The following is a 25,930-nucleotide window of genomic DNA, read 5'->3' as shown; positions in this document are numbered from 1 at the left end:
AACCCTTGTCTATGGAGTCTAGATAATGTGAGTATGCACGAGCTTCGAGTGTCAAATGATATATGTAATCGACATACGATGGGAAAGAGGGTATTCAACTGCTGATACATGTAAATGGGTATTAAAATTTGGAGATTAAATTTATCATGTTTGTCAAATATTCTAGTGGAAACTCGTCCAACGGTGTCACTATCAAAGAAAAGATCAAGATATGAGTCTGACCTTCTTATTTCGGTAGCGTGCTCAATTTTAATCATACTGGAATTTATAAGTACACGTACACTCACTGAAATGTGGGTTAATTAGTGACATAGCATCCTGAATATATCTGAAAATAAAATTGCAAAACTTGCGAAAAAAAAAACACATAAAGCTTAAAAATAATATCAACATGTTCTAATATCCAGTCCTTAAAAACAACAGACGACTCGTTTCACTGAGTGCAATTAAGTTAGTCTACCATTTCATAGAAAATCAAGCTTTTTCATTACCAGATTAAATTTATAGCTAACGTTACCTGCACATGGATTTCCCTGTACTCTACATGGACAGTAATAACATTGTTGTTTGCAGACAGACGCAGCCATATGACAACCCAATAAAACCAACAGCCTAGTGTACATTTTCATATTTCTTTTAGGTTTTACATATACTGCCGATCACCAACACCACTATCGGGTCTTATTTCATCTTTATGAGTAATCTACACCTAGATAACAAAAATATTGATAGAGAAAAAAAGTATTCAAAACAATCGATCTTTATCCGATATTTGTGACAGCGATATTTTCCTCTTTGTTTTATTTCGTGAAAATTCAAACTTTATCTAAAAGCAAGCGACTATTGTTCCCGAAATTGTTTGCTTACATGTTGAGAAGTTAATCCATTTTAATCCTAGCATTGTCCATTTCTTGTTATCATATATATGTTTTTTTAATTGTATTATTTGTTTGAATCATTAAGTGACAAATTTCATTATTACATGTAGTTATGATTAAGTAAGATTACGTAATTCATATTAGATCGTTTCTATGTAAATGGTCAGTTGGATATCAGCGGTCAAGCTGTACGGACGCCGTGCATTTACAGTGACATTCATTGTGTTTAGTATAGAACATTTATTGGAATTACCATTTGTTTTATCTTTTCGGAATATTACCGTTGAACTTTTATTGTAATTAATGTATTGCACTATTGAAGAAGTTATTATAATATATAAACCATCGTAAAGCTTAACTTAGTTTTGTTGACTTTAGACAGTGACTTTCCCCCAGAATTCTAAATATAACAGGAACGACGAAAACCCCTGTTATAAATTGGTGGAGGTACCCGGGTCCTCCACCATAAATGTAACCGGGAGACTGGCTACTGATTGATGATGATAACGAGCTGCAACCCACGACCGGTTGCAGACGTTGGCGATGCCAACGATAGGTTCTACAATGACTAGGATCTAGTCAATTGACTGAGAATACTCGCTTGAACTCCATTGTAGAATTAGATAAAGTCCTATGCAGTAGTTAACAATTTATTGATTCAGGATGGAATACATGTACTTTTACAAATGACAAATTGAGCGGATGTTGCCAGTACGAATGCCTGACTCTCACTGAAGTAAGAACTTCAGAAAACATATTTAAATCAAGAATTTACATGGTTACAATAATAGAATTAGTTCTTGAAAGATTAACAAAAGAATATTACAAAAATCTGTCTTTTGAGTTTAAGGCTTAATAGCGCTAATTGAAATGACTAAAGGATTATTTATTCTTTACATGTACATAAGAAAACTTAAGAACTATACAAAGCTGTGACTTTATCTATTATTTACAAATAGAATTATCTTGAAACAAATTTCCGACTTTGTAAAAATATACTGACACTTAATTGTTACTTATCACACAAAAAGCTTTATAAAGAAAAATCGTTACATGTTAATAAAATTACTTTGACGGACAAATATTGCAAATAAAATGATTTAGATGAAACGATAATAAGTGTAACACTATAATGACATTTTATGACCGAGCAGTTTGTCAGTGAAAGTCCATAAATATCAGATTTAAGGAAACTGATCCTTTTAAATAGTTTCAAATAAAGATGCACAATTTACACAAATTATCCCTATCACAGATGTAACAATTTTGAAATATTTATGCAAACAAATGGAGAATGAATATATAAAAATCAATTAAAAAATCAAATGACACATAGTAAAATTGCCAGCGACTGTTTTCACAAAACATTTTAAGATTAAAATTGATCGTAAGTTATACTGAAATGTGTATGACTTACGAGTATTTTTACTCGTAAGATCTTTTGTGAAAAGAGCCGCAGAAATCTAAGAGACATTCTCTGTAAGCACGAAGATTAGTTGGCCACGGCTATCTTCAGAATTCATTCATTTTATGTAATTTTTTGTAAACTGTTCAATGAAACTTATAAAATGCATTTTTTTTAATAATGACCTTGGTTGCCACAGTAACACAACACCATTCATTATAAGTAAACTTTTTAATTTTAAAGAAAATTGCAAAACCCTGTACAAGAAACACAGCGAATAATAATTAAATTTAACACACTTGTATTGTTGAATTGTATTGTCTATTTATTTATCTTTCAAATAATACATAATTATATATTTCTTTTTTTAGCATTGGCGTTGTCAGTTCATTTTCGACTTATGAGTTTGAATGTCCCTTTGGTATCCTTCGCCTCTCTTTGATAGTATTAAATTATCTGTCACCTGAATTTTGAAAACAATTGTCCTACTCACATGAAAAAAATATTTCAAGTAAAATTTCTAAAATTTAGGGTTTTTAGGTAGTATAATGGAATTATGCAAATTATACATAACCTTTTAGGGTACTATGCTCTGCTTAAACCTCAGTATCTCAGCTAACTTTAATAGGGAAATTGGAATGAGTCAATGTGTATGTGAAATTTAAACCACTGTTGTTTCCTTAAAATGCCGAATTTCTAACAACTTATTTTAAAGATTTGATTGCTATTTAATATAAAGTATTTGACTTTAGAATGCTATAATTCAAGAAACTGCCAAAAACGGTACACAAATAAGAATGTGCTATTTTCTTGGTTATTATCAGAAAAGATTTCAACATGAATATGCAGACAAAAAATTCGGAATATTGTAAACATGACAATTCATTCCTCCTTTTGTAATAATTTGAAAGCAATTTGGTTGGTTGTTCTGATGATACATGATGGTCTCTTTCCATGTCCAAGAAATACAATGTGCGACAATTTTTACCAAAACACTATGTCGAGATACTATAAAACTAATGAGACCAGACCTGTTGTCAATCACAGAAAACACAAGACATTTCTTGATGAGAATTATAGACAGCTGAGAACAGTATTAGGAAAATAAACATGTTCTGCTGAATATACTACAGAAATGAGACTTAAAAATAGAAAGTGGAAACAGAATGTTTGAAATAATATAAGAGAATTCCTTTCCTCACAACAAATTAATAGTTACTTTTCTATGACATTCAAACTCTTAAAAAGCAGTTCATATGAGCATCAATTAATCTCAGGTTGAACTAAATAGAACAAATCATGTCAAAGTGGTCTGCATACGATTCATGGCTTAACATACAGAAACGATCTCGTAGATATTTCCTAAAAAGTTTGAGCAAAGCTTTGTTACGAAAAGTGATATTTCACCCAGTTTCTTGTAAAGTGTTCCTTAGTTTTTAGATTTTTAAGGTAGTTTCAAAGTGTAAGGTGAAATAAAATAAAATTGTAATGAAATCATGCAAATTATGGTCACAGAAAGCCGCAGACAGCTTTTTTACAAATACTAATGAATGCAGACAAAATATGCATCATTTTTTTTTCGTGGTATTGAGGGAAAAAAACATTTTCAAAGCAGTACACACACCGTCGTGTTAGCATTCCTGCTGTATCCCACAACGTAATACGAATCTCTCACATTTCTTGAATACTTTTGGTGACAAACAAAAATAACCAACTACTAGTATTTATCTAAAACAGTTCTCGTTTGTTGTTGTATATTTTACACCAAAGTGTTGTTGACTATACTGTCGTGTCAGAGGGTGCCCTGAAGAGTATTTTATATTTTAGAATATTAGATTTCAAACCTACTCTGTCTGACTGCCATTGTATGTTAGAATGGGCATTGTCTGCTAATTATTGTATAGAAACTCCTATCCCACAGGAGCGCTGTAATGTTAAGGTATATATGGTCAGAAGATTCTGAGCTATTATTTCAAGAAGCATTATCATCATTACAAACAGACATAACTCATTTTTTAGATACGCCTATAGTAAATACAATCACAAATATTAATGCTGCGGCCACTAAACTTGCTAATTTTTTCACTTATGCGGCAGATATCTCACTTAAAAAAGCTAAAATAAACCAAAAAAACCTACAGCTAAGCACAAAAAATGGTTTGATAAGGATCTGCGATCTATGAGACAAAATTTGATGAATTATGGAAAGGTTCATACAAAATATCCCAAAGATCCTTATGTAAAGAACCATTTTTACAAACTCTATCGTGAATACAACAAAAGTAGAAAAGTAAAGCAAAAAAACACACAAAAATAATTTATTACAAAAGCTTGAAACACTTCATGACAACAATCCTGGAAAATGCTAAGTGACACAAAGATACAGATGATAACTGCATTACACCTTCCAGGTGGTGAAAGTATTTTCAAGGATTGAATGAGGGAAAAAAACATTTTCTCTCAAGAATAAATTAACTTGAAGAAAACCTAAAAAGCTTGGAAAATGTGAAATGTTTCAATGAGCTTGATTTTCCAATACCTGAGAGTGAGATTGCAGTTGCTATATCAAAGATTAAAAAGAACAAATCTCCAGGCTTGGATAAAATCACAAATAACATGATAAAATGTAGTCAATCAGCTCTCTTAAAATGTTTTAAGAAGCTATTTAATGCCTGTTTAAGCTCAGGGATATACCCTACAAGCTGGGCAGAGAGTTACATAACACCATTACATAAAGCACATAATATTCATGATCCGAACAACTATCGTGGATTGACAATTACAAGCTCAATAGGTAAATTATTTAATTGTGTTTTAAATTCACGTCTTGATAAATATTTAATTAAATTTAATATCATAGACGAGTGCCAAATTGGTTTTAAAAAGAAAGCAAGAACTTCTGACCATATTTTTGTTTTAAAAACCATTATTGATAAGTATTGTAGTTCAGGTAATGGAAGACTGTATGCCTGCTTTGTTCATTTTCAAAAAGCATATGATACTATTATTCACACTGGTATCAAATTGAAACTTTTGGAAATAGGTGTTGGATCTCTTTTCTATAATATTGTAAAGAATATGTATGCATTTAGCAGATCATGCATAAAAATAAATAATAACATGACAGAAAGTTATGGTGTCAAGATTCGTGTTAAACAGGGCGATTACCTGGGTCCTAATCTTTTTAATATTTTTATTAATGATATACCAAAATACCTGCAGACTATAGACGATACTATAACGTTGAACAACCGTTCAGTTCATTATTTAATGTATGCAGACGACATTATTTTACTATCATATTCTTCAGAAGGATTCCAAAATAAACTCGATTTACTTGATCAATATTGTAATGATTGGTGTTTAACTGTAAATTCCCCAAAAAACAAAAAGTTTTGATTTTCAACAAGGCAGGTAGACATATCCATCATGTATTTAAGATTAATAATGTGTTGCTTGAATGTGTAAATAGATACAAATATCTTGAATTCACTTCTGTGCATCAGGATCATTTTCCTTTGCGCAAGAAGAACTCTATAAAAAAAGCCTTAAAAGCATACTTCAAATTATCAAAAGATGTATTGTCACTGAATCCTGCTGTTAAAACTAGTGTGCATGTGTTTGATCATACAATTATACTAATTCTATTATATGGTTGTGAGGTGTGGGGAACGTTCAACCCTTTCACATCTAAATTTAAGAATGGCTTGTTAACCTTTCACTTAATTTATGACAAATGTCCTGCAGAAAAACTGCATTCAAAATTCTGTAAATATATCCTTGGTGTCAACTCAAAAGCAACAAATAAAGCTGTTTTATCTGAATTGGGCAAACTTCCTTTATATTACAATATTGTAAAAGCTATGGTTAAATACTTTAACAGGTTAATGAGAAACCAGTTAATATCTCCACTGCTAGATAGTGCCTTTCAAGAATCAAAGTTATTATCTGATACGAGAAAACCTTCATGATATGGTTATTAAAGATTTACGGAAAGTCTTGATACCGACTTTGAAAGATAAAATGAAAGGGGTCGTCTCAAATGTAATTATTACGGCGCACTTGATTCATAAGGTATTTTTGTGCAAATAAAACCAGTCCCTTGGACGAAGCATATTATCACTCCATCGACAATAAGCAGCAATTTGAGTCCAGATATTCCGAAACAGAACATTTAAATAGGATATGTCGTTAAACCCATACACATGTGTATCAAGCCAGATAAGTACTGTTGCAGGATTTATATATATTTGTTTCTACACCTACAAAGCCATAGTGTACAAATATAAAAACATCCAGTTTTCTGTTAGAAATATTTTCCTGTTCCACAGACACGAAAATAGTGGAAAGGGTAGTTGTCCAGGGGTGATGGGGAGAAGCGGGAACATATAATCAGTGCTGACAAAAAATTGGGTTCACATACTTTTTAAGCCAGAAAATTTACGTTATATCTTTTTTTTAAAATTAAATGCATTCTTCAATCTCAATCCGTTCATCAAAAAGCTTTACAAATCTAAAATTCCACTATTTTCTTGTATGAATTGAGAAAATTACGATAGCAAAAAATATTTAATAAACACAGATATCTTGCAACTGGTGAAACCCTGAAACATGCTAGATATTCTGCAGATTGTCAAGGACTCATTTTAACAAGATACTAGGAGTCCCTCTCAGAAAAATCAGGTTATTTTGTATATAATGTGGCTTCAAACGTATTCATCATACCATGTTCTCTCGTTGATTTTCGACGTTAGTGTTGCCACAATTAAAGCATAAATAATGCATGTATTCCAATATTTCCCAGGTTAGGGGAAGGTTGGGCGCTCATAAACATGTGCAACCCCGCCACATTCTTGATGTGCCTGTTAAAATTCCAGAGCTTGTAGTACAGTGGTTGTCGTTGATTCATAGATTCATTGCTTTGTTATAAATTAGTCTGTTAGTTTTCTCGTTTGAACTGTTTCAAATTCTTCCTATCGGGGATTTTCATATCCGACTATACACCATGGGGTTTCTCATTATTGAAGGCCATACGGTGGCCTATAATTGCTTAATACCATTTCATTTTAACTTTGGTGGATAGTTGTCTCATGTCTCATTGACAATCATACCACATCTCCTCATGTTAATATCAATAGAAAACCTTTATGGAGGCACGCTTGACAAAAGCTCAGACATATTGTGGAGACCTCTGCAGGACTTGTGAACAGACAACAATCTTTATTGAATTAGATAAGTCATTGTGTAAAATCTTGTTTAACAGTTATTTGCAACTTATATAAAACTTGATATGCTAATTGCCTCATACTTTTTTATTTTGAGGCGATCCCCTTCGTTTTACCTGTCAAAATAGGTGTAAACAGTCGGTACCGAGACTTTCCGTAAATCTCTATTTAAATGTGATGTTAAAAATAATTAAGTCTGCTAACCCAGTGAACAATAAAAAATTACTAGATGTAAATAGTAAGTTTATTATGAACTGTTTTTACAAGAATGGGAACAGACATTACAAATACATGCTGGTAGTAAACTATGCTATAATGTACTTTAAAAAAATAATTTTGTCTGTAAAAAATATTTATCTGTAATCCACAGTGTTGATATTAGAAAAAATCTGACAAGGTTGCGTGTTTCAGCACACTCCCTAACGTTTGAAAAGGGAAGGTATCAGGGTATTCCTCGACACGATAGAACTTGTCCCAGATTCTCAAGCTCTGAAGTTGAAAATGAGTTACATTTACTTCTTAATTGTACCTCACTAAATAATGAGAGAAGCAAATTAATACTTTGTACTAGGAAATATTGTGCTAATTTTGATATGTTGACTATTAAAGATCAGTTTATTTGGTTAATGACTTTCATAAAACATAATGAAAAATACTCATAACTTATACCATTGTTTGTGTTTTCTGTGTAATTTTGTGTATTTTGTCTCAGAGCATTGGGACAAGTTGTGCTAGAAGCTGCTTCCAAATCCAAATATTTTTTGCACAAAAATTTTACATAACATGTTACTATGTCCTTTAAGCACCTGCCTTTGGTGACTCCTGCATTTGGATAACTGCATAATTATCTTGTCCATGTGCATTAGCCACAAGGAGGACTATATAATAATCCTTTTTGAGCATTAGTTTATGCTTGTGTTGTAAAGTGTTTAAATATTCATATTTGTGTGTATTTGCTTGTGTGTCCTTTAAACACCTGCCCTTGGTGACTCCTGCACATGGACAACAATATCATTTGTTCAAATGTATCAGCCACGAGGAAGGACTTAACTCATAAAAGCTATTTTTATAATGGATGTGATGCTGCTTCTCGTGCATGATCAATATAATATATAAATAATATCATCAAGGGCTAAATAAATTGAATCAAAATTTTTGAAATTTTTTTACAAGTGTTGTTTCTTAAGTGAGGAATAGAAATTCAAAATGGCCATCTAGGAAGGTTAAACTTTACACTGAAACCCTATGGGAAACTAGTTTGTTTTTCTTTTCATGAACAGACATGAATGAAAACAAAAACAAACCACAAAAGATATACACGAAATGGTACTTTGGAAACGTTGTTACATTTGTTTTGATTAAATGCCCAATATGGCTTCAATGTTCTTCTATAGGGGTCCAGTATTTTGAAGTATTTTTTAAGGTCTATTCCTTAAGAACTACTGTTAGAACTGAAAGCTATAACCAAACATGCCACTTATGTTCGGTATGGTTTTTCTTTGGCTGTTATGAAAAGCTATTGGGGCTAGAAATCCAGGTTAGTGCTTTAGACTCATGGGCCTTTAGATTTATTCAGATATACATCTGCGTTGATTTCAAACAAAACAAACCAACAAATGCATGTATGATGCCGATATGAATATTTATTAAATAAGATACACTAATTTTGAAATGGCTGCCGTTTTACGTAAAAATATCATAGTCAGCTCATATTTTATGAAACATGATATTTATCTAAGGTTATATATTTCCTGGATATTTTCCTGGTGTCAAATTTATGAAACTTGAGCTCCTGTTAAATGCTTTGCGTTGTTTGTATCAGAATAAATTATTTGTTTGTGTGCCTTAAATAACAATGTCCAAGCTTGGCCCTAGCTGACATCGGTAGTTTATTTTCTGTACCCTTAAGATTTATTTATTTATTTATCAGAACTAATAATTTTGTTTGTAAACCCAACGCTAACCTTCAACATTGTCTATGTATATGAAAATCTTCATGTCCTATATCAAATTTTTGCTACACTGCTACTTTTTCATAGGTATTATATCTGTACTCAAAATCTGTAGTACTGGAAATTTACTTTTAATATTAAGTACTATTTCTTTACTTTAAAATTATTGTAATATTTAGGTACCTGTATTTTACAGTATTTGATTTGTACTAAACAAAGTTGGTACACAAATAATACCAACAGTGATCGCAATATTCCATGTTTGAAAATCATAACTTTAAGAGATTTGAACTAGACAAACTTTCAAAATATTGAAAATGTAACGGTGTAACCAAAAATCTGTAGTACTTAAATTTCAAGTACAAATCAAGTACTGTAAAATACAGGTACCTAGATATTACAATAATTTAAAAGTAACAAAATAGTACTGAATACTAAAAGCTAAAAATTGATTTCCAGTACTACAGATTTTTGGTACAGAAATAGTACCTATGAACAAGTAACTGTGTAGGTTCCAAATAGATAACAGCTCAACCAAATTTTAGAATACCTTTTAACCAAATACAAGTTTATTTCACAAATTACTTAACAGAAATAGGGGTGAAATATATAACTTTTGATTTTGATTTATGCGTAATTGATTCAGAGGTATTTTTTTCTTATTTGTTTCTTATTTTCTTATTTCATTTTAAAAAAATAGAGTGGGTTTTTTTTATGTTTTTTTTTTTTTTATGTTTTTTTTTGGGGGGGGGGGAGGGCTTGTAGCTTAATTGCTTTTTGTGTTATATATGATTATTGTTGCCAAGAGATTTTATCGCGGCTTCAGTATATATTGCTTTGTCATTGCACTATTAATGCCCTCGTAATTTTTATCTGTTTAAATTGAATTTGACATAACGTTTCATTTGAACCATAACTTTTGATTCCTCTGAAAAGGGATTTACAATAAAGGGGAAGGGGATTTTTAATCATTCAAAACTGAGCAATGAATCAGACCAGAAAAGCAAATTAATGTTTACAGACAGACCAAAGGTATTCACTTAATGACTGTTTAATTTTAAGAAATTGCGTTTTGTGAAAAAAATGTGGTTTTAAAGGTAAAACATACAGAGAAGTTGGTCATATATTGGAGCTAATGCATATTTTTTTTAGAAGACAAATACATTTATATTGATATATATTTTATGTATAGACCTGTTTATCTTTTTAAAATGCTATTTTGATATATATATATTGTTCATAAAAAATAAGTTACGTTTTACTCTAATAACTTATATGTTGAATAATGAAACAAAAAATCATTACATATATGAAGTTTTATGCTTAATGACCTTGAAATGATATTTTTTTCTAATTTGCTTTCCTTCGTTTCAGAATCGTGATGTTTTATAATACATTTGTTTCACAATTAATAGTAATATACATAAATATTTAATTATTGTAACTACAGACTATCAATATGATCAATGGGATTTGAAAGTTGAAATATCAAATTTGATGAACAAAATAAAGTTTCAATTTTTGTAAAAAATTTAGTAAATTTACGCATTCTACATTTTTTTCTATCATTTTATTGTTGAATGTTTTGATTTTCTATCGATAATAACAAATTTGCTGGAAAAAGGTCCTTTTTATTTTGAAAATCTTCAAAATATTAGTCTTAGTAATAATAATTTCAATTTACCGTATTTTTTATTGTTTTTGTATATTTCAATAGTTCTTACCTCATACTGTTCATGTGCAAACAGTATATTGATATTAAAGATCAATCAAATATGATATACCAAGTTATATTTTTAACTCTTCGTCCATTTCAAAGCTAGTGGAGACGGCAGAATATGTGACGGTGTGTTACCATTACAACAGCATATATTTTGTTCTAATTTAAATTTATTGTATTATTATTAGTAGAAGTCCAACATCTATTACAAATATAGCTTAAACCTGAAAATGTGAGTGGATTTCATTATTCCATATACTTTGATCCTTATAACAATGTCTCTCAACTATTCTTAAGTGTGTTTTCCTAAAATCTCAAACGAAATTTTTATTTTTCGTATGGGAAATCATAGGACTACATACGTAAGATTACAACAGGGTGTATGTGGTTAAATGTGTCTCCTTATGAAGTACCTATATGACATATAAAAGAGGGTACAAAGGGATATTTATCCTGAGCCTAAACTAAAGAATTGTAAAGGTTTATTTTTACGAATCCGAGAAACATGATAATTATGATAGTAATATGTTACATGAAATGTTTGATTTTTATAAAATACTCCATTTGAACAGTAGTAATTTTTATAGTAGCTTACCTGTTCATGAATAACAATCCAAAATATACTACTACATTGTAACCTGGATTTAAATCGGAAGTCGATGAATGTATATATATTCTTAAAATAAATATACAGGTGCAAGACAACATCAGTTATTATCTTCCTCGTGTTATAAAATTAATAACCGAAAGAAAACATTGAATTCTGAGAAAAACGACGTCATGATATCTTAATATCAATCTCGTCGGTTTCCTATCTCCCACATGTAAATTTGAGGCCATTTTCAAGTTGATTTTTAAAAATTTGAATTGATATTTAAACAATGGCGGATCTAAAAGGGGGGGGGTGGTGGGGGTTATGGGGATTGGAACCTCCATTTTTATCTTTTTACTTGACAACTTATGATTTGGTATGGGGATATATATTTGGAACCCCCCCCCCCCCCCCCCCTCTTTTCATAAGACTTGCATGTGTTGGAACCCCTTTTTAAAAATGGCTGGATCCGCGCCTGAAACATGTGGTAAACCGTCTACTGCTGTATTTGAGGGCGGATTTAGGAGGGGCAGGGGCCCGGGGTCCCTTTATGGGGCTACATACATGTTTATTACTTTGACTGTTTACATGTTCTACTAACGTTGCCTATTTTTTGGGCCCCCATTTTCAAAATACTGGCCCAGACATGAAAAAAGTTAAACAGTTTATACGAGAAAACTAACGGCCTATTTAATAACAAAACAATTTATGATGAATCAACTACAACACGCTTAACATACTTAAAACGATAAGGAATCCAATGACTTGCAACAACTCTTTGGTGGCCTGTTGCAGGCAGACTGTCTCCCCTTTTCAAAGTAGCAGTCCAAATTTCCCGGCCTTAATCCTGTTTGACCTACACAAACTCACTATCAATTTATTTGTATATTTTTTCCTCGGTCTGCCTGAATATACATGCAATATTTGCCAGCTGAGTTTAACCTATCAATAACCGATTAATCAGTATTTCCATGTTGTAATCTATCCTCACCTCATACAGTAAGGATGTTCGATCATAATACTATTTTGGCCCTTGAGTTTTAAAGCAGTAAACGAAAATACCAATCCGATTATGACGGCAATGTCAAAGTTACATTTATTTGTATCAATGTTGATCGATTTATTTCTCAATATCGGTAAATTGAATTCATTATTCAAAGTTTTTATAGGGTATTGCTAGAAGCAGTTTTGTACGAGGTGCATTTTATCGCTTTAAACAGTTTGTACACTTTTGTTACATATCATTAAAGTCAGTTAACTCAATTTTTCACAATGTTCTTTTCCGATGCTTATTATTATCTAAACAACTCGAGGTTGAAAAGCAAAGTTTGACTAGCTATGAAACCTAAAAGGCGTTGGAATACCGTCATTTGTCAGTATTATGTATCTCAGAAAAGAAAGTTAATATCGCTATTCACTTTACACAAACTTTGACGAGTCTGAGTACTATAGTTAGCTGTCTTATGTGTCATTTTATTGCTTTTCTATTATACGAAGGTGCTTTTCTATTATACGATGGTGGTTTCTATTATACGAAGGTGGTTTTCTATTATACGAAGGTGCTTTTCTATTATACGATGGTGCTTTTCTATTATACGAAGGTGCTTTTCTATTATACGATGGTGGTTTTCTATTATACGAAGGTGCTTTTCTATTATACGAAGGTGCTTTTCTATTTTACGAAAGTGCTTTTCTATTATACGATGGTGCTTTTCTATTATACGATGGTGCTTTTCTATTATACAAAGGTGCTTTTCTAATATACGATGGTGCTTTTCTATTATACGATGGTGCTTTTGTATTATACGATGGTGCTTTTCTATTATACGATGGTGCTTTTTTATTATAATAAGGTGCTTTTTTATTATGTGATGGTGGTTCCCGTGATTAACCGGAAGCGTGGCGTGTATTTGAATCTCACCGAACCCCGCAACATGGCGGCCATGTCTGTGAATACTAAAATGTTAAACGTTTTACAGAAATTAAACTTGCAGCAAGCATTTCCAAACTTTGAGAGAGAGAAAATCACTCCAGACATTGTATGTAGGCTTTCGACACGTGAAATGGAAATATTAGGTGTATCTAGTAGGGCAGATATGATGAAGTTAAGAACTGAATGTGTAAAATATGGAACGTCTGCACCTAATAAAACAGACTCTGAATGCGGCCCTCCGAAATTTGATATTCCAAAGTCTGTTCTAAAAAATGATCTGGAAAATGGATTTAAAATATCCGACATTTCTAAATTGTTGTCCGTGTCTGAAAGCACCATTTATCGAAGAATGTCACAGTTCGGATTAAGCAAAATGAATTTTACACAAATTGATGACAGTAATTTAGACTTGACACTTGGACAACTAATGAAAGAGTTTCCATTGTGTGGCGAAACACTATTGCAACAGATGCTTCTATTAAAAGGCATAAGAGTACAGAGATGGAGACTGAGGGAGTGTATGCATCGATTAGATACCGCCGGTGTACAGGCGAGACGTACTGGTAGGCTTCATAGGCGTGTTTACAATGTAATGGGTCCAAATCACCTCTGGCACATAGATACAAATCATAAACTTGTCCGGTGGAGATTTGTTATTGTAGGTGGCATTGACGGGTTTAGTCGATTGATAACATTTTTAAAATGTACCGACAACAACACATCAAGAACAGTTTTGGATTGTTTCTTCTCCGGTGTTGCAAAGTATGGGATACCCAATAAAGTTAGGTCTGACAAAGGATTGGAAAATGTTTCTGTGGCAAACTACATGTTGATTCAAAAAGGCCTAAACAGTATGGTAACGGGAAAAAGCACTCATAATCAACGGATTAGGAGACTATGGAGAGATGTGTATGAAGGTGTGCTTAGTTACTTTTACAACTTATTTTATTTCATGGAAGATGAAGGTTATCTAGACCCACTAAAACTGACAAACTTAGCTGCTCTCCACTTTGTTTTCATGGACGAAATAAACAGGAAGCTGCAATTTTGGGCAGAGGCATTGGCTGGTCATAGACTACGCACTGTTAATTCATCTCCATTGAGCTTGTGGACTTCAGGTCAACTTCAAAATGCCTTAGGAATTACCGAAGGAGAAGCAAATTTGCAAGATTATGGAATTGAAGGCTATGTGGATCAAAATGATGTAGAAGGGGGCGAGAGATCAATATTTGGACCCCTTACACACATGATAAGTGATCAATGCAGGCTGGATTTAACTCGACAATTGATAAGAAGCAATACTAACTTTGGAATAGATTATTATCTTGAATGTTTGGAAGTCATTGAAAGAAATAACTAAACTGGTTATTAAAACTTATTTGTAATTTACTAAATTGCCTTCATATCTTGAACGTAAATGGATAACTGCATAACTTCTTTATATACTTAATCTTATAAAACCCCATGACTTTTCAACAACTTCAAGCTTTAAAGTGGTATATTGGTTATATGTAGCTGTATCATTTTGTGTAGAGGTAGTACATGTACAATGTACAGATCTGTATATCTTCGTAACTATTTTAGTATTTATTAAAACCAATTTTTCTAACTTATATGGACGCTGAGTTGGCAATTGTATTATGCAAGTCTTTTTGCTGCGCGTCTTTCGAATCTTGATAGGAAGTCGAGTAGATTGAGGGGCAAGGTTAGTGTACCAATAAACATGGTTCAACCCCACCACTCTGCCAAGTTTTGTCAGAGTGCATGTACCAAGTCGGGACTTCTCTCTACCTTCTGTACATTTTCCTTTTTGTGTTGTCGCTGTATGTCTCTATGTTGATGGCTTGATTGGTGTTGTTGGTGCTGTTTGATGTTTTATATCGAATTATTGCCATTCCCTGTTTTATCTTTATTTTTTATATATAAAGGTTGGCTACATGGTTCAGCTAAATGAAATTCTTCGGTAATGCTTTAAATGAAACTTATGTAACTGTGACTTTTACATGCATTAAAAAGAATGTGGCCAATAATGAACAAATATTTAAATGTTTGTGTTTGAACTGAAAATCATTAATTGTGTCCTGAATATTAAGTCATTGGTCTTACAATTTGCCAAATTAAAAAGTACTTCAACCAGAGACATATAATACTAGAGATAAGCAACTTTGTGAAATCTCGAAAATATCGCAGCCACATGCTTTGATAAGAATATAACATGTATAAGAGTCATATATAAAGAAAGAAAGTAGTTACGTTTTCAGAAATATTCCTTAAATTTTCAAAAACTTAACAAGATATCTAAATATACCGATCACAGAAGTTGTAAAAGAAGTATCAAAAATCAACACACGCCCCTCAATACTTTGTTATTTAGTAAGTTTCAAAATATTGTCATGATAATATGAAAACTTCATTTTGTCATAAAATGTTCCAGACCGAAACCTCTTTTTTTTTTTCTCTAAAAATTTTCCATTGATTTTTTCTAATTTATATATAAAAGCAACAAAAACTAATCTGGAAGGAGAATCACACCAAACATGATGTGTAGATTAATATATATAACAGATTAACTAAATATTGTGCAACAGCATGTTATTTCACAATAGCAAAAAATCTGCTATTAATTTTTTGGTGTTTTTTTTATATTGACTGAATTTTTTGTTTAGTTTTTATGGAGCCTGCGACTTTTGTCACAGAAAGCTCGACATATGAATAGTGATCCGGCGGCGTTAGCTAACTTCTTAAAAGCTTTATATTTTAGATGGAAGACCTGGATTGTTCATACTTTGTATATAGATGCCCAATGATACTAAATTTCCGTCTGTCACTTGGCCAATGTCCTTGACCCCATTTTCATGGTTCAGTGACTGCTTGAAAAAAAGTTATGATTTTTTGTAATGTTAATTCCTCTCTTATTATGAGTAATAGGATAACTTTATTTGGTATGTGCGTACCTTGTAAGGTCCTCATGCCAGTCAGACAGTTTTCACTTGACCTCAACCTCATTTCATGGATCAGTGAACAAGGTTAAGTTTTGGTGGTGAAGTCTTTATCACAGATACTTTAAGCAGTAGGTCCAGTATTTTTGGCGTATGGAATGATTGTAAGGTGTACATGTCCACCTGGCAGGTGTCATCTGACCTTGACCTCATTTTCATGGTTCAGTGTGACAACATAGAGACATACAGCGACAACACAAAAAGGCAAATGTACAGACGGTAGATAGAAGTCCCGACTTGGTACAGGCACTCTGGCAAAACTTGGCAGAGTGGTGGGGTTGAACCATGTTTATTGGTACACTAACCTTGCCCCTCAATCTACTCGACTTCCTATCAAGATTCGAAAGACGCGCAGCAAAAAGACTTGCACAATACAATTGCCAACTCAGCGTCCATATAAGTTAGAAAAATTGGTTATAATAAATATTAAAATAGTTACGAGGATATACAGATCTGTACATTGTACATGTACTACCTCTACACAAAATGATACAGTTACATATAACCAATATACCACTTTAAAGCTTGAAGTTGTTGAAAAGTCATGGGGTTTTATAAGATAAAGTACATAAAGAAGTTATGCAGTTATCCATTTACGTTCAAGATATGAAGGCAATTTAGTAAATTACAAATAAGTTTTAATAACCAGTTTAGTTATTTCTTTCAATGACTTCCAAACATTCAAGATAATAATCTATTCCAAAGTTAGTATTGCTTCTTATCAATTGTCGAGTTAAATCCAGCCTGCATTGATCACTTATCATGTGTGTAAGGGGTCCAAATATTGGTCTCTCGCCCTCTTCTACATCATTTTGATCCACATAGCCTTCAATTCCATAATCTTGAAAATTTGCTTCTCCATCGGTAATTCCTACGGTATTTTGAAGTTGACCTGAAGTCCACAAGCTCAATGGAGATGAATTAACAGTGCGTAGTTTATGACCAGCCCATGCCTCTGCCCAAAATTGCAGCTTCCTGTTTATTTCGTCCATGAAATCAACGTGGAGAGCAGCTAGTAAGTTTGTCAGTTTTAGTGGGTCTAGATAACCTTCATCTTCCATGAAATAAAATAAGTTGTAAAAGTAACTAAGCACACCTTCATACACATCTCTCCATAGTCTCTCAATCCGTTGATTATGAGTGCTTTTTCCCGTTACCATACTGTTTAGGCCTTTTTGAATCAACATGTAGTTTGCCACAGAAACATTTTCCAATCCTTTGTCAGAATTTAACTTTATTGGGTATCCCATACTTTGCAACACCGGAGAAGAAACAATCCAAAACCGTTCTTGATGTGTTGTTGTCGGTACATTTTAAAAATGTTATCAATTGACTAAACCCGTCAATGCCACCTATAATAACAAATCTCCACCGGACAAGTTTATGATTTGTATCTATGTGCCAGAGGTGATTTGGACCCATTACATTGAAAACACGCCTATGAAGCCTACCAGTACGTCTCGCCTGTACACCGGCGGTATCTAATCGATGCATACACTACCTCAGTCTCCATCTCTGTACTCTTATGCCTTTTAATAGAAGTATCTGTTGCAATAGTGTTTCGCCACACAATGGAAACTCTTTCATTATTTGTCCAAGTGTCAAGTCTAAATCACTGTCATCAATTTGTGTAAAATTCATTTTGCTTAATCCGAACTGTGACATTCTTCGGTAAATGGTGCTTTCAGACACGGACAACAATTTAGAAATGTCAGAACATTTTTTTAGAACAGACTTTGGAATATCAAATTTCGAAGGCCGCATTCAGAGTCTATTTTATTAGGGGCAGACGTTCCATATTTTACACACTCAGTTCTTAACTTCATCATATCTGCCCTACTAGACACACCTAATATTTCCATTTCATGTTTCGAAAGCCTACATACAATGCCTGGAGTGATTTTCTCTCTCAAAGTTTGGAAATGCTTGCTGCAAGTTTAATTTCTGTAAAACGTTTAACATTTTAGTATTCACAGCCGTGGCCGCCATGTTGGTTCGATGAAATTCAAATACACGCCACGCTTCCGGTTAATCACGGGAACCAACATCACATAATAAAAAAGCACCTTATTATAATAAAAAAAAGCACCATCGTATAATAGAAAAGCACCTTCGTATAATACAAAAGCACCATCGTATAATACAAAAGCACCATCGTATAATAGAAAAGCACCTTCGTATAATAGAAAACCATCTTCGTATAATAGAAAACCACCATCGTATAATAGAAAAGCACCTTCGTATAATAGAAAACCACCATCGTATAATAGAAAAGCACCTTCGTATAATAGAAAAGCACCATCGTATAATATAGAAAAGCACCTTCGTATAATAGAAAACCACCTTCGTATTATAGAAAACCACCATCGTATAATAGAAAAGCACCTTCGTATAATAGAAAAGCTATAAAAAAGACACATAAGACAGCTATGGCGTTCCATAGTTAGCAGTATATAGGAGCGGATATGTTAATAGTTGAATATTTACTTGGCGCATATAAAATGAAATTTACTAAGTTTCCTGTCTTATTCAGGAAGCAAATTCGCTGAAGTACTAGTAATCTTGTGATGTTTAGTATCGGATTTCAATTCAGTTGTTATTAATTATGTACGACATTTATCAGAAAGACGGAGCAACACAAACCCCACCACGAAACCGGGATTGATCTTGTATTCAAACGTAGAATAATAACAGGTGCATGAACTAGAATTGCGTATCAATATCATCAACTAAAATTAAAATAAAATTTCTGCTTCCCTGTTTGTAATTGAAGGCTTATTCTTTTTTTTTAAAAGATGGTTCGGTATTATTTTAGAATGCATCACATGTTTTTGAACATGCTAAGTAAACTGATACTATCAAGTGCTCGAGTAAAGATTTTCATAATTGCTTACATTCACAAAAGATATCAAGGTTTACTTTTGTTTATATAATTTGTATTAATTCCAGAGGGTTATATCTAAGACAAGAGTAACCACTTTCGTTAAAAAAAAAAAACGAATTAAAACAATAAAAAAAAAGCAATAAATGAATTTATCAGTAAGTCTTATGTTTGACCCGACCAGGTGTTGTTCCTGTGACTCCCCGCACGCTCTTAGCAAGCATTCTTCTGAATGACATGAATGGAAGAGATGTGATATACGATAATGAGACAGCAACCAAACGACACAAAAAATTATATATCTAGAGGGCAACCTAGTCTTTGATAAATGTCAATTCCCAAGCTGTAAATCGTCACCATTTAAAAAAAATACGTACTTAATTTAATAGAAACTATCTAAAATTTTCAGATTTTGTCTTCTTCCATAACGTGACATGCCGCCTTGGTATCTTTCGCCTCTTTTTTGGCTGAGTCTACATGATGGGCGATGCATGATTTATCCTTCGACAAACGCGGTACGTATCGCTTCGTATGAAGTTTATCTGATTCCCTCTGTTTTTTATTTTCTTGATTTGTATATTCAGTCAGTAGATTGAGTAAGATACAATTTTTTGATAGAAAGTTGTAAAAATTGCTACAAATTATATATATATATATATATACAAGTCTAAGTTGAAAACAACGTTCAAACCTATGATTGCGTTGGATAAAAACCGCAATTTTTATACGTGTGCATGCAAAATAAATTCAAATTTCAAATAGCGCAAACAAAAGGTGCAAAGGTTTTTGTACACCATATCAGGATTTCGACAATTAGTGTCTCTTCAGTGATGTTAGGAATCGAAACGGTATTTGGAAAGCCATACAATTTACCTCAATTTAGGATAGACTCTTGAATTTTGAGGAGTCAATATATATATATTTTAATTTTGAGTATTAATACCAAAAATGTATAAAAAGTACATCGACCTCAAATAGTTCTCATATAATTCATAATTGAAGTTGAATTAATTCATTGTTTATGTAAACCGCCAGAAGATTTTACCGCTGTGTACACAGTAGTACATATGTTTGTAAGGTGTAAGAGATATATTAAAGCTACATGTATTTGCAAGATATTAATTTCTTGACTAGGAACGAAATTAGCATTTAAACAGAGAACACTATAGTTCCTATCGTTTCAGTAACAATTGACCCGAACTGTTCTAAAGCTTAAGACGTTTCATCCGGTAAGTAAAACGAGGAGGCAATTCTGGCCACATGTATTATAGCTTGTTTATTCTCTATTAATATATTAGGCATCATTAACAATTTTGACGAGATGTGTGCTCCGCTTGAGGGCAGCATCATTGAATAAAGTTTAAATGCACTTGATTATATCAGAGAAAAGATATAGGAAGATGTGGTATGAGTGCCAATGAGACAACTCTCCATCCAAGTTACAATTTATAAAAGTAAACCATTATAGGCCAAGGTACGGCCTTCAACACGGAGCATTGGCTCACACCGAAAGGACTTCTTAGTGTTCATTCTAATAAAGTTTAATGCAAATACTAATACATGTAGTCGAGTAAGTCATAAGCGCGGTCATCATATTCCAATTTGAAAATAGTTCCAATCCAAAAAGCAACATTCCATAAATTACATACTTGCGTATTAGTTACATTTTTATAACACTTGTGGATGATAAAATTATATAATTTCTCAAAACGTTTTGATGTAACTCTATCAAATACAAGTGTTTTGTTTATTTTTAAAGGTTTTGCATTGACCAGATGTCGTTGTTTTATTTTGTTGTGTTTTTGGTCGTGGTTTTTCTACCCACATCTCCATTAGTTTTAAATAGATTGCGTTGGGTTTTTTTTCTGTCCTTTCGATTATACATCAATTGACTCTGAGAGTTCCTACAAGTAAAAATTAGACATTCTCACCGAACGAAGCGAAACCACAACCATGTTGTTGGAAAGCAGAATCATCCATAACAATTCTGAAAGAGATCGTAAAAAAAATAATTCCCCAACATGTTGTCCTCTTTGGCTTCATGGCTTCGGTGTATTTAAGATAGAAACGGTAATGCTAAGTATTCCTCGGGGCATTTGAGACACTATTTAAAATAAAATCACTAAACAGAATCAGACTAAATTTGATTTTAATTGGTCCATTTTGGTACAAAAATGGTAACAGAATGTGTTAGACTACATGGAAGATCTTTATAATATATCTCATTTACTTATGAATCTTATTTGTACTTTTTCCACGCTAATATAATGTTCAGGTGTATTTATATTCAAACATTTCCAACTGTTACATATTTGTTTGGATTTAATAATTATGCTGGATACACTCTTTAACCTTCCCACTCTGTGGATTTGTTCAAAAATATAAATGTTGTCAGCTACATTGTTCACGCATTGCACATAGACATTTATCTATTGCGATATTGGCTCTGTTATTGTTCATGAAATAACTGTATGATGGATTAATTGATTGATTTTTGGTAGTTTTTTTCTCCTGTTTCGTAGCGAGTACACATAAATTTTATATTTCCGACAATGTACATGTATGATTTTTTACTGCAATTTACACTCATCACTTGAAGCCATAATTGGATAAATCCAAAATGTTTTTCTGATTTTTCAAAGAAATAGACATACCAGTAGTTTTAACGCGGACCGCAAAGAAGACCCCAAAATGAACTGTAAAAGCAAAATGAGATATTCACAGTTCCGCTTGCTCAACATGCAAGCGGGGGTAACAGGAGTATTTCTTTGTACTAGTACATATAAAGCAAAACAATATTTGTGTACCTGATATTTGTACAATAGTTGGCTGATTGCAGGATAAATACTTTTATCTTACCTCCTATACATTTCTAGGAATATGATTGGTTAAAAGCAACTGCGTGGAGACCGTGTATATTTCATATGGGGTTAGTAGGCGTGGTTTATTTCAATACACAGTTAGTAGTGATGTTACGTCCCTTTGTAAAAACAACACTTTCGCTCTCACCCTATATGAAATATACTGGCCCCATATATATCGTATTAGGTCACTAGTATTCGCTCTCACCCCATATGGAATTTACTGACCCTACATATACCGTATTAGGTCATTAGCACACTGCGTAGCTAATTTGAATGTCTCTTATGTATTGTCTATCTTATACATATATAATCTATTAAGCAGAAAGTCCATGTGTATAGATTTATTAGATTTGTAATTACTTTACTTTTGTCAAAATATTAATAAATATTTTCCCCAATTGATGAAGAAAACAAATTTAACAAACTGTTTTGCTCCTTCAAATTTCGACAATAAAATATTGACCAGGGAATACCTCTTCGTTGTTATCTTTTTGTATATGAGGTTAACAGACTCGGTCCTGGGTTAATAAACTACACCATTATGGCATCCGAAGTAAAACAAACAAATGGATAAAGGAATTTCTCACCAACAGAACCCAAGTAGTAGTTGTTGAAGGCGAAACATCTGACAAAGTGAAAGTAGAATCCTGTGTATCAGAAGGATCAGTATTAGGACCCAGTCTCTTTATGTTTTACATTAACGACCTACCAGAAGGCCTACACTCCACTGTGAGACTGTTTGCCGACGACACTGTGGTCTATTTGACCATTTCCTCAGACAGCGACTGCCATAAACTCCAAGAAGACCTGGACAAACTGGCAAAATGGGAAAACCTCTGGAAAATGGAGTTCCATCCTGAAAAATGCAGCGTCCTCACGGTCACAAAAAAGAAAAAGCCAATCAAGTGGGACTACAAACTCCACGGCCATAATCCGGTGCATGAAACATCGACTAAATACCTAGACTGCACCATTGCAAATGATCTAGATTGGGGAGAACATAGAAACAACATCACAGGAAAAGCCAGCCGAAACCTTGGTTTCTTACAGCGAAACCTCCACATTAGCTCAAAATCCATCAAAGAGCATGCCTATAAAATATTAGTAAGACCGCAAATGGAATACGCCACGACAGTATGGGACCCGTACCAGCAAAACCACATAGATAAAATTGAAAAGGTACAAAGACGAGCTGCACGATGTGTAACCAGCAGACGTAGAAGTAGATCAAGTGTCAGCAACATGATAACTGAATTAGGATGGAAAAACTTACAAACAAGACGAAAGAAACTCGACTCATCATGTGTTACAAAATAACAAACGACCTTGTAGCCATAGACAAGAATAAATATCTACAAAAAACCAACAAGAAGCTCAAACCGGACAGGACACCATACTTATCTATTACAGCCAGCCACCAAAGACTGTAGGAAATGGTCCTTCTTCATAAACACCGTCAAGGATTGGAACAAACTGCCACCAGATATCGCCACGGCAAAGTCTCTTGAGATATTCAAGTCTCAAGTGACCAAAACCTCAAACTAAATCAACAGAACAATTTGTTTTTAACCTGTTTTTAATCATGCGCAACTTGCCAGAATATTCACCATGTTGAATGTGGGCAGTATTTGGAAGAAGAAGAATGGAATAACAAATATGATAACGGTATGGTACAAGACGAACATAGACACTACAGAAAGAAAAGTATTATGAATATATACGATATAGATATATTTCTAAATGGTCAAATGTTAACTAATGCAATAACTTGATAAAAAAGCTCTTTTTCAGGTACATGTATTTGTGTTGTAGTTTTATATAGTGTTAATATAAATTAAAAACGTTAATCAATTAAGTACTCAGAAGCATGTAATTCAGTGGTTGTCGTTGGATCATGCATGACGAGATACATATAAAAAGAAGAAGATGTGGTATAATTGCCAACGAGACAACTCTCCACAAGAGACCAAATGACACAGAAATTAACAACTATAGGTCACCGTACGGCCTTCAACAATGAGCAAAACCCATACGGCATAGTTAGCTATAAAAAGCCTCCAAATGACAAATGTAAAACAACTCAAACGAGAAAACTAACGGCCTTATTTATGTACAAAATAATGAACGAAAAACAAATATGATACACAGAAACAAACGACAAGCACTGAATTACAGGCTCCTGACTTGGGACAGGCACTTACAGAATGTGGCGGGGTTAGCGGGCGCCCAACCCTCCACTAACCTGGGACAGTGGTGTAACAGTACAACATAAAAACAAACTATAAAAATCAGTTGAAAAAGGCTTGATTCAACAGATAGATACAAACAGAAATACATATAACAAAAACAGAGTGGATGTGGCAGTGTACTTATACATCCCCACAACAAAAAAGACACTAAGTACAGATCTGAGAGTACTCGAAGTTACTGACAGCTAGTTCAAAGCCAATTACAACTAATAAAAAAATCATGCATCTAAGACTAAACTATCAATCAGTACACATCCAACATCCAATAGATTTAGTGTAAAGACGTCATTAACAGTCAGAGAAAAACATGACCTTGTGCAATACCAAGATACAGGTATCGACTGATTGTAGAGCCATGAATGTGCATATGTATATAAAAATAATATTTAGTTTGATTTTAATTTACTGATAACAAAATCAATATTAATACCAATAAAAAAAATATTCAAAGATCTAATTACAGTGTTGGATTGGTAACCTTTTAGAATAAGTTTATTTAAAGGGTCGATAAGTTTACCGGGTCGTTTCTAAATTTCCGGGTTCGGTAAACAACATCTCCGTAAAATTAGGATGTGTTATCCCGTTTGAAATAAGGTACAACCAAATTTTAAAACCAAATCTTTATATCTATGGAAGAATTTAGTAAAGGTTTTTAACATGTTTGTTTTTCGTACATCGAATTTTTATAAAGTAGCCTAGGCTGTTAGTTTTTCTCCCGATTGAATTGTTTCACATTTTTCATGTCGGGGCCTTTTATGGCTGACTATATAATATTTGTTTCCGTAATTGTTGAAAGCCGTATGGTGACCAATATTTGCTAACAACAACGTCATTGGAACCAGGGTGATCAGTTGTTTCATTTGCATATCTCCTTATTTAAAATTTTATATGAATTATTTAGGATAAACAGGAAGTAGAAAAATGTAATGATTCAGGTAACAGATATGAAGTATCAATCAAATAACAAATTAAAATGTAAAAAATAGATATCTACGGATGTTATTTCTCACGAGAGCGTTTTTTATTTAAATCCTCAATTGCTATGTGTCTAATTAGGTTATAACCATAGTATGGCTTATTTCTAAACATATGATCAAATCATAAATACATAAAAAAGCTCAAAACAGTTATTTTGATAGATTTTGGGAGTTCAGAGTACTTATAGAAAAAAATGTATAAGATGATGATGGATGGCTGTTCAAAGTCCAGTGGAAAATGAAAGGCATATCCGA

General features: G+C 32.9%; 1 protein-coding gene across 2 annotated transcripts in view; it reads right to left on the bottom strand.

Moving 5' to 3' along the window:
- Positions 1-25,930, bottom strand: part of LOC127708670 (uncharacterized) — a 117,553-nt gene that overhangs the window by 37,434 nt on the left and 54,189 nt on the right. Inside the window, exons 1-2 of one of the 2 annotated variants that reach the window (XM_052213880.1) lie at positions 11,776-11,930; positions 518-709 (exon numbers count right to left, since the gene is read on the bottom strand). The exons of the other annotated variant lie outside the window; for it this stretch is intronic. Coding sequence (XP_052069840.1) covers positions 518-629 — 112 coding nt within the window. The 5' untranslated portion in view covers positions 630-709; positions 11,776-11,930. Of the gene's footprint in view, positions 1-517; positions 710-11,775; positions 11,931-25,930 lie in introns of those variants that run through there. 2 annotated transcript variants of the gene reach the window in all.

Source organism: Mytilus californianus, unplaced genomic scaffold, assembly GCF_021869535.1.
Source record: "Mytilus californianus isolate M0D057914Y unplaced genomic scaffold, xbMytCali1.0.p SCAF_1, whole genome shotgun sequence".
NCBI classification, from domain to species: domain Eukaryota; kingdom Metazoa; phylum Mollusca; class Bivalvia; order Mytilida; family Mytilidae; genus Mytilus; species Mytilus californianus.
Note: the sequence above shows the minus strand (reverse complement) of the source record. Positions and strands in the feature narration are given on the sequence as shown.